This window comes from Anolis sagrei, chromosome 13 (genome assembly GCF_037176765.1).
Source record: "Anolis sagrei isolate rAnoSag1 chromosome 13, rAnoSag1.mat, whole genome shotgun sequence".
In the NCBI taxonomy this organism is placed as follows: Eukaryota; Metazoa; Chordata; class Lepidosauria; order Squamata; family Dactyloidae; genus Anolis; species Anolis sagrei.
This window is the reverse complement of record NC_090033.1, coordinates 12236144-12246994: the sequence shown is the minus strand read 5'-3', so window position 1 is coordinate 12246994 and position 10851 is coordinate 12236144. Positions and strand designations below refer to the sequence as shown.

At 45.6% G+C, this 10851-nt stretch overlaps 1 protein-coding gene across 1 annotated transcript in view; it reads left to right on the top strand.

Annotated features, from left to right (window-relative positions):
- Positions 1–10851, top strand: part of P3H1 (prolyl 3-hydroxylase 1) — a 31350-nt gene extending 20499 nt beyond the window's left edge. Inside the window, exons 8-15 of the mRNA XM_060758748.2 lie at positions 703–824; positions 908–1035; positions 2337–2432; positions 2536–2686; positions 5085–5202; positions 5315–5390; positions 7252–7392; positions 10065–10851. Coding sequence (XP_060614731.2) covers positions 703–824; positions 908–1035; positions 2337–2432; positions 2536–2686; positions 5085–5202; positions 5315–5390; positions 7252–7392; positions 10065–10193 — 961 coding nt within the window. The 3' untranslated portion in view covers positions 10194–10851. The remainder of the gene's footprint in view (positions 1–702; positions 825–907; positions 1036–2336; positions 2433–2535; positions 2687–5084; positions 5203–5314; positions 5391–7251; positions 7393–10064) is intronic.

The following is a 10851-nucleotide window of genomic DNA, read 5'->3' as shown; positions in this document are numbered from 1 at the left end:
TCCGAGCTGTCTTCAAAGGCAATCTTGCAGCACCTCATTCAGTCCCAAGCGACCCTTCATCCCCAAATCCCACAGACCCAGGCGCAGGAACCAGATCAACATCTCCATTCCCTTCATGAGCATCAACATGAACATCATCCCCATTCTCATCTTGAATATCAACATGAACATCAGACGCAATCACAGGCTGATATACAACAGTCGGGAAGGATCGAATTGTGTCTTCCTTCCTGGCAGAAGGGGCTTGAACTGGATGGCCTTTGGGGTCTCTTCCAACTTTATTATTATTATTATTATTATTATTATTATTATTATTATTATTTACAATAATGGTTAATAGTATAATAGTTACTCCATCTAGATCTAACTATCTTAAAGGGTTGGACTGCATGGCCCTTGGGGTCTCTTCCAACTCTGGGATTGTAATGAATGAACCCCCCGCAGCATTAGAACATATTAATGGATGCACCCCAAGCCTCTCAAATGTCAGCCTAATCCATTTGTCACAGGAGTTTCTCCAAGCTTCAGCTTCATTCTTCACCAACTTGCATGCTGCTTTTTTGCACTCTGCTCTAAACCGCTATGTTTGTGCCTTGGCACAGGCATCAAAAGCAATGCCTTTTCATTTCTACACTGAGTTGCGGAGGTGCGAACTTGGCTTTATCTGAGATGTTTTCCTTTCGTTTTGGTCTCCGTTGCCAGGGTGGAGCGCGAAACAGCAGCCCGCATCTCGGAGGAGATCGGCAACCTCATGAAGGAGATCGAAACGCTGGTGGAAGAGAAGACGAAGGAGTCCTCGGACATGAACAGGATGGTGCGGGAAGGTGAGAAGCTTGCCTTTTGAGTTCTCACAATCCGCCTTGGGCACTGCACAGCACAACTCCTTGGTGTTTCTTCCCTGCTGCAGGAGGACCTTTGCTGTACGATGGCCTCCATGTCGCCATGAACTCTAAGGTGCTCAACGGCTCCCAGCGCGTGGTGGTGGACGGCATCTTGTCCGAGGAAGAGTGCCGGGCTCTGCAGAGGCTAACCAATGTGAGTCCCATCCTGCCAGTCCTTCCGCTGATCCCATGAGTTTGGCGTGGCTCTCCTATTGATCCCATTGCAATCTCACCACCTTTGTAATGGTTGGAGATGAATCTGAGGATTCAGAGTCGTAGATGCACTATAGCTATCATATAATAATATAAACTGTCCTCTCTCCTCAGGGGACTCAGGGTGGTTTAGGATTCATACAATCCTAGAGTTTGAAGAGAACCCAAGGGCTATCCAGTTTATCCCCGTTTGCTAAGCAGGAAGGCACCATCAAAGCCCTCCCAAGAGATGGCCATACAAACATAGATTTGATAGACAGACTGGGGCCATGGTGACACAATGGGTTAAACCCTTGTGCTGCTGAACTGCTGACCGGAAGTTAATATCTGCGGGTTGGGGTGAGCTCCCGCGGTTAGCCCTAGCTCCTTCCAACCTAGCAGTTCGAAAACATTAGTAAATCAATAGGTCTAGCCTTGACAGGAAAGGCAAAAAAGGTCCATGTAGTCATGCCGGCCACACGATCAGGAGGCGTCTATGGACAACGCAGGCTCCTTGGCTTGGAAATGGAAGTGATCCGGAGATGAGCATGGCCTCTAGAGCCGGAAATGAAAGGAGAAGCCTTTGCCTTTGTCTGTGTATGTGTGTCTTATTGTATTTTACTGTAACAAGGAATTGAATGTTTGCTTGTGTCTGTTTATATGCTGTAATCCTCTCTGAGTCCCCTTAGGGAGAACAGAACAGAATAGAAATAGTTATTGTTGTTATTATTGTATACTATGATATATGTGTCATAGAATCCTAGAGTTTTAAGAGATCTCAAGGGCTATCCAGTTCAGCCCTCCTGTCTGCTATTTAGGAAGACACAATCCAAGCCCTCCAGATAGATGGCTATCTTCTTAAAAAGCTCCTGAAAAGGAATGATAGAATCATTGAGTTGGGATATTGAGAGGGTGAGCTTGTTTTCCTGCTGCTCTGGAAGTGAGGACACAATGGAGCCATGCGATCAAATGGCAGGAAAAGAGAGATGGCAAGAGCTGTTCGGCAGTGAAATATTATGTCTTGGACTCTATCGGAGTCTTCTTCCCCAAAGCAGAGACTGGATGGCCATCTGTCGGGGGTGCTTTGATGGTGTCTTCCTGCCTGGCAGAAAAAAAGGGGGTTTGGACTGGATGGCACTTGAGGTCTAACTCTAGGAATCCTACAAACTTAGGATTCAGGAATGTTTTGGAATTCTAACTCTAGGAAGCTAGGCTCCGTGGTGCAAAGTTATACCCCGTTCTCTCCCTCTTTTGACTTCCGAGGCGGCTGCTTCAGCTGGAGATGGCTATCGAGGGAAAACGTCACCCCACACTCCCAGTGAGACCTTTTATGGCGTCACCGTCTACAAAGCACTGAAGGTGAGCCTTTTGGAAGCACAGGGAGAGATGGGGACGAGTGGGTCCTTCCTCGGAGAAGGATGGATCTGGGAAAGTCTCCTCCACCAGTTTCTTGCCTTCGCAGCTGGGGCAGGAGGGTACGGTGCCCATGGGTAGTGCCTACCTCTACTACAATGCCACGGAGAAGGTCCGGCGCGTGATGGAGTCCTACTTCCGGCTGGACGTCCCTCTGTATTTCTCCTATTCCCACTTGGTGTGCCGCACAGCGATCGAAGGTAAGCCTTTGGCATCCTCTGTGCCACCTGGGGGGGGGGGGGTTCTTTGGGGTAGTCCCAATAAGTTCGGGGGGTGGGAGGAATGTTACTGCTACTACTACTGCTGCTGCTGCTGCTGCTGCTGCTGCTGCTTCCCAAAAATGTAGAATGGTCATAGATTCTCCTTCTTTGCGGATAATAATAATAATTTTATTTCTTACCTGCTGATTTGTCATAACACAGTCAAAACACACAAAACAAAAATTCAATGAACATGCATATTAGAAGTGTAGTTCTATAAAATGTTATTTATCATGTCGGAAGCAAATAGAGAGTACAGTTGTAATGTATTTAAAAAGACAAAGATTAAAAACTTGGTATGATACTAAATGTCCTTTGACTAGAAGCTGGCCACTTGGAGTGCCTGTGGTGTCACTGTGAGAAGGACTTCCATTGTGCATGTGGCAGGGCTCAGAATGCATTGTAGTAAGTGGACTATGGTCTTGTTGTACTCACCTTGACTCTGAGTCTGAAGCTGAGCTGTTTGTGCCTTCTTAGCCTGATTTCCTGCAGGATGACGAGGAAGCTGATGGTTTACAGATTCCTGTACTTGGTTCAGACGAGGCTGATAGTGTGGCTGCTGAAGGAGAAACAACAAGTCAGTTCCCTGGGGAAAGGAATGTTCCTGCAGTTAGAGAGACTGATAGCGAGAGTGAAATCCCACACGGCCAGGTGGAGGATCCGTCCCAGCTGGACCCAGATAAGGGGTTGCATAGCCTTGCAGATATATGAATTAATAAGCAGACAAGATTATTTGCAATTAAGGCTTCGGAGAAGTACTCGCTTGGCCAGCAAGCGAGAAGCCAAAGGGGCCCAAGGTCAACGCAATGCTTTCATGTTCACAAAGGGTATTTAGTCTTGTAGCTGACAGGCAGTTGTCAGTCCAACATTGCTCTTCCCATGTTAACTTCTAGGGATTTTCCTTGGCTTTTCGCAGCACGCTTCTGGCTTCCTGAGTCTGGGATTTGGGTCTTGTTTTCAACTGTTTACCATGGACTTTTGTTTGACCATTGCTAAGGGATTATGCTTCATGGTTTTGCCTTTGGATCTTGGGAACTTTGCCTTTACATTTAAGTCTCTGTTTTGCCCGTGGAACTATTGCATTTCTATTTCTTTGTTTTGATTTGACTTGAATGTGGTGGACTCCACTTTGTAGCCACATTTCTTAAGGTTGGCTCTGCATCTCGTGGTGCCAGAGCGCAGTTTGCTCAGTGCTTTCCAAGTTACCCAGTCTTCTGTGTGCCCAGGAGGGAGTCTCTCATCTGGTCTCAGCCACTGCCTCCAGGCATTTGTGACTCAGGTCCAAGAGACCCCAGCCAGCTTCTGTGTGCACAGTGGGGAGTCTGACATCTGGCCTCAAGCACTGATTGAGGTTCTGGGTTTTTGCCTGCCACTTTTGGACTCTTGTTTGCTGAGGTGTCCCTGCAAGTATCTCTGTAGATCTTAGGAAGCTGTTTCTGGATTTCAGGCATTGGCGTGCTGGCTAATATTTGAACAGAGGATGGGCCGGAGATGTCAATGCCTTGGTCCTTTCATTACTGGCTGCTACTTCCTGGCGGATGTCAGGTGGTGCAATGCTGGTTAAACAGTACAATTTCTCCAGTGGTATAGGGCGTAGACATCCTGTGATAATGCGGCATGTCTCATTAAGAGCCACATGCACTGTTTTAATGTGGTGAGATGTGTTCCACACTGGGCATGTGTACTCGGCAGCAGAGTAGCATAGCACAAGGACAGATGTCTTCACTGTATCTGGTTGTGATCCCCAGGTTGTGCCGGTCAGCTTTTGTATGATATTATTTCCAGCACCCACTTTGTGCTTGATAGTCAAGCAGTGCTTCTTGTAAGTCAGAGCATGGTCTAGAGTGACTCTCAGGTGTTTTGGTACGCTGCAATGCTCCAGTGGGATTCCTTCCCAGATAGTCCTCAGAGCTTGAGATGCTTGTCTGTTCTTAAGGTGAAAAACACACGTCTGCATTTTAGATGGAATCAGCTGGTTTTCCCTGTAATAGGCAGTAAGAGCACCTAGAGCTTCGGAGAACTTCTGTTCAACCATTTCAAAGCTTCCTGCTTGAGTGGTGATGGCACAATCATCAGCATAGATGAAACTCTCTGTTCCTTCTGGCAGTGGCTGGTCATTTGTGTAAATGCTAAACATGGATGGAGCAAGCGCCCTCCCCTGAGACAGGCCATTCTACTGTTTCCACCATCTGCTTTTCTGACCCTGAAACTCAACAAAAAAGCTCCTGTTTTGTAGCAGATCTCCTCTGAAGTGGGTGAGGTGGTAATCCTTTGTGATATTATGCACAATAAATATACATTTATTGACTGGGATGAAATCTATGTATTCCTCTCCCAGATAAACAGGATGACCGGGTGGATCCTAGCCATCCCGTCCATGTGGACAACTGCATCCTCAACGCAGAGGCCTTGGTGTGCGTCAAGGAGCCACCGGCCTACACATTTCGGGATTACAGGTGAGAAGACGCTCTTCCAAACCACTTATTGAACCCAAATGGGTAAAACGGGTTTCTCTCCTCAAGGGAACTTGAACCTCCTAATTAAATAAGAATCTAAATCTAATTCTAGTGCCATCCTCTATTTGAATGGCGACTTTGAAGGCGGCGCGTTTTACTTCACTGAACTGGATGCCGAAACAGTCACGGTGAGTTTAGGTCCTTTCTGTTCATCACAAAGCAGAACAGAGAGGGATCATAACTTCCCTTGAGAGAAGACTCTTCTTAATGCATCCTCTTGGCTCATTTTCATGGTCTAAGATTCCTAGATTTCTTTCGCATGGACTGTAGAATATACTGGCTTCTCTAGATGCTATATTCCTGTTCATTTAGGCTAGAATGGCATTGGCCTTTTTGCTGCTGCATGACACTCTTGGCTCATGATTATTATTATAATTAATAATAATAATAATACCTTGTTCATAGTTTACTAAGACTCCTAGATCCCTTACTATATAATTACTTCCTTAAAAGTATATTCCCTATAGATGCAGCCTAGAATCACATTCGCCTTTTTAGCTGCTGCATCATACTTTTGGATTAATACTACTACTACTACTGGCTTAGGTACCACTACGGTGAGTCATTCCCCTCAAACTCCTCCAGTATGTTCAGTTCTTGTGGGTTTTTTCGGGCTATATGGCCATGTTCTAGAGGCATTTCTCCTGACGTTTCGCCTGCATCTATGGCAAGCTTCCTCAGAGGGTGAGGTCTGCTGGAGCTGGGAAAAAAAGGGGTTTATATATCTGTGGAATGACCAGGGTGAGACAAAAGGCTTTTGTAAGTTGGGCTAGGTGTGAATCTTTTCAACTGACCTCTATGTTCTGTGTGTCAAATTTGGGTCCAGGTCCATCATCGGGGGAGGTCATAGTTTCTCTGATTGTGGGTGAACTCCCAGAAAGGAAGATAATTTCCCCCAAAACTCCCCCAGTAATCAAATTTCAGCAGACCAGGTATGTGTGCCAAGTTTGATCCAGATCCATCAGCTTTTGGGTTTACAGTGCTCTCTGGATGTAGGTGAACTACAACTCCCCCAAATCAAGGTGAATTTCCCCCAAAGACCTCCAGAATATTTTGCTGGCCTTGGGGGCTCTGTGTGCCAAGTTTGATCCAATTCCGTCTTTCGTAGAGTTCAGAGTGCTCTTAGATTGCAGCTGAAATGTACATGTAAATCCCAGTACCTACAACTCCAAAATGTCCAGGCCAATTCCCCTTAAAACCCACCCTTATTCAAATTTGGGCATATTGGGTATACATGCTAAGTTTGGCCCAGATCCATCATTATTTGGCTTCATAGTGCAGTCTGGATGTAGGAGAACTACAGCACCTATAAATCCCTCCATTATTTTTGTTGGTCATGGGGCTTTGTGTGCCAAGTTAATTCCAGGTCCATTGTTAGTGGAGTTCAGGGTGCTCTTAGATTGCAGGTGAACTATATATCCTAGTACCTACAACTCCTATAAATCATGAGGAATTCTCCCCAAACCTCTCTAGTATGTTCATTTGGTGATCAATTCCTCTCTGTTTGCTATGCTCTGTAGAAAAGAGTAGGAAAGGGTTAAGGGAGATGCAGTGGGGGGGGGGGGGGTCATGCAAAGTCCACACTAATGGAGAGAGTCAGAAACACTGGGATGTCTGTGGTGGAGGAAACACATAAAATCTAGGATAAATTGTCCCTGTATGAAAGCCTTCACAAGGGTGGTGGGCAGTATGGGGTTTGTGGAAGACATTAGCAGGACTCTTGTATATGTTTACGGAGGGAGGGCCATTGGTGTCTCCTGAGTAGTGGGAGATTTAGCTGTTTGTGGAGGCGGGGGCTTGTCTGTGTGTGGACATTCTAGCCACAGACACACATACATATTTTCACTTTTATTATGTGTATATAGATGGGTACCTTAGGCACAATATTCCTCTTGACACAACTTCGAATTGGCTTTTTTTGCTGCCGCATCACACTCTTGGCTCACGTTGGAGCTTCCTTGACTTGCTTTTCTTGCGTTTTTCCTCCAGGCCGAGGTCCAGCCCCAGTGTGGCCGAGCGGTGGGCTTTTCCTCGGGTGCCGAAAACCCGCACGGTGTGAGAGCGGTCACCAAGGGCCAGCGCTGTGCGATTGCGCTGTGGTTCACCCTGGACCCCCGCCATAGTGAACGGGTGTGTAAATTATCTGTTGAGCAACAATACTCCTTTGTGGCTCAAACAGCAACCTCCGTCACCCCTTTAAGTACTAAGTACCGACAGTGGCCGCTTTGTTCCTGCCTTACCTGTATAAGTTGGCAATTATCTTCTGGACGCAGTTGGGTTTTATGATCTGCAGTGGGAAAATGTTTTGCCCTTTCGGCCCAGAGAAGCAGTCTCTTTGTTAGGTCTTGAAGCAGACAAAGATATTTGCTGTTTTCCAGTGGCCCGCAATCAACATGCACCCACAAAACAAAGTAAGGGGAAAACTTCCTATAAATACATAATATCTGAACTCACTACTTAGGTTGCATCTACACTACAGAATTAATGGAGTTTGGCATCACTTTAATATAGGTCTGTTGTTTCAGTCTGTTTATTTTAACTGTGTGGTGCCCCACCTTGAGGAGAGGCAGGTAACAAATTACATTTATTATTAATTATATTATTCGTAGTAATAGCAGATAATAATAATAATAATAATAATAATAATAATACACAGTAAGAGTGAGCCCCCGGTGGTGCAGTGGGTTAAAGCACTGAGCTGCTGAGTTTGTTGACCGAAAGGTTGCAGATTCGAATCCAGGAGTGGTGTGAGCTTCCGCTGTCAGCCCCAGCTTCTGCCAACCTAGCAGTTCGAAAACATGCAATAGGTACCGCTCAGGCAGGAAGGTAATGGCTCTCTATGCAGTCATGCTGGCCACATGACCTTGGTGGTGTCTACGGAAAATGCCGGCTCTTCAGCTTAGAAATGGAGATGAGCACCACATCCCAGAGTCTGACACGAATGGAGTTCATGTCAGGGGAAAACCTTTACCTTTACTTTAAGGGGGACACAAGGGTTGGAACTGCAGGATAAAGTGGAAATCAGCTCCAATGGTTATATAATAATAATAATAATAATAATAATAATAATAATTATCTAGTTTGGGGATCCAGTGGTGCCCAGATTATTAGAAGAAGGTATTGTTTGTTTTGCAATATTAGGTAATATCACTGAAATTTGGTCCAGATCCATTGTTGGCTGGGTTCAGTGCTCTCTGGATAAGAATGAATTACAATTCCCAGATTTCCAGGGCAATCACCCGCAACCCTGACAGTACTCACAGTTGGACATGTTGGGTCTGTGTGACAAGTTTGGTCCAGATCAGTCCTCACCTGGATTCCGGGCTCTGTGGATAAGGATAAACTACAGATCTGAGGTCAATCACTCCCAAACCAGACCTGTATGCACAGTTGTCCATGTTTCATCTCTGTGCAAAGTTTGGCCCAGATCTGACGTTGGCTGGGCTCAGTGCTTTCTGGATGCAGGTGAACTACAACTCCCAAAATCAATATCAATTCCTGCAAACCCCCTGCAGTATGTTCAGTTGGTCATGGCGCTCCTCTGTGCCATGTTTGGTCTATTGTCAGGGGGGGGTCACAGTATCACAAATCCTTGGCAAGTTTGGCCCAGATCCATCGTTGGTTGGGTTAACAGTGCTCCCTGAATGTAGGTCAAGAACAACTCCTGTAAATCTCCGCAAACCTTTTTTCAGTTGCTGATCAATTTGTTGTGTGCCATAGGAATGGGTAGGAAAGGGTTAAGGAAGAGGCAGTGGGCAGGGTCATGCAAAATCCACAGCAATGGAGAGAGAAAGGAACCCTGGGATGTGGAGAACATCTAGGATGAAATTGTCAGTGGAGGGAGGGACACGTCAAGGGCAATCCAAATGTCAAGGGCAATCCCCCCCCCCCCCCAAGTATTCATATTTGGGCATATCAGGTCTGTGTGCCAAGTTTGGTCCAGATCCATCTTTCTTTGGGTTCACAGTGCTTTCTGGATGTAAGTGAGCTACAACTTCTATAAATCAAGGTCAATCCCCCCCCCCCCCCAAACCTTTCCAGTATTTTTCGTTGGCCATGGGGGTTCTGTATCCAGGTCCATTGATGGTGGAGGTCATCTCTTGATGCAGGGTGAACTACAACTTTATTGAGGGTCTGACTCATGTTGAGTCAAACCCAAAAACCCCACCAGTATGATCCATTGCTGATCCATTCTGCTCTATTTGTTGTGCAACATAGAAAAGAGTCAGAAAGGGTTATGGAAGAGACAGCGGGTGAGATTATGCAAATTCCACACCAATGGAGAGAGTAAGGAACACTGGGATATCACACACATAGAATCTAGGATGGAATTGTCCCTGAATGAAAGCCTTCACTTGGGTGGTGGGCAATATGGTGGAGGGCACTGGCGGGGGTTATACATGTTTGCGGCGCTCACTATAACCTGCAATGTTATTGGAGGGAGGGCCTTTGTTGGGTCCTCACAGGTGGTGATCATAGCTGTTTGTGGAAATGGGAGCCTGTGAAAGTGGGCACCCCAGCCACATACTCACATACATATTTTTAGTTTTATAATGTGTATAGATTATATTATTATTATTATTATTATTATTATTATTATTATTAGAGCCAAGCAAGGGCAATAATAATAATAATAATAATAATAATAATAATAATAATAATAATGATGTATTATTATTATTATTATTATTATTGTTATTATTATTATCCCGATTTGGGTAGAAAGGTAGGATAATGCTAAGATTTCCAGGTTTTCATGCACGTTACCCAGGACGCTTCTCCAACTTTTGAACCCGCTGCAGGAGAGGGTCCAGGCAGACGATTTGGTACGGATGCTGTTCCATACGGCGGAGACGGAGCTGCCCCCGGAGCGGACGCCGGGCCTTGAAGACGCCGGGAAAAGCACTGCTTTGGGGAAAGACGAACTGTAACTCTTCCCCAAAAAAAGAAACAGTCAGAACTTCAGAGGGGGGCCGAAGAGAAAGCGAGGCACACAATGAAAGGGAAATTAAGCCGTGGACAGGCTGGTGCCCCATCCATGTTTTCATGCTCGGTACATCATTGATACGTGTTTTGGAGCTCTGGTGATGGTGATGCAAAGAGAGGCCCTGACCCCAAAATCATAGAGCAGGGAGAGTCCCACGGTCTTCTCCCCTGTGTGGGTCCTTTGATGGGAACGCAGATCTCCACTCCAACTCTTTTAAATATTGTTATAATTTAAATTTTATTATGCACCCAACCCCAAAAACATGGAGCAGGGAGTCCCACAGCCCCCCTTTTTGCAAGCACCCCATGTCAGTGGAGGGCTTTCATGGTTCAAGAGGCCTTGCTGATGATGTCACATTCCTTATTATTATTATTTTTATTATTATTATTATTATTAAAGTCTTATTGTGCTATCATTGTCTCTCTGGAGCATCACCTCCCTTGCAAGAGAGTTTAGATGGCAATCTGATATAGCCCAATGGTTCTATTCCTAAGATCCTCTGATATCTAAATGTCCAAAATGAATTAAGATGGATACCACTTTCCGTGGGAAAAACAAAGGGCCCTTTGTGCATAGATTACTGAATAAATGATTATATACTA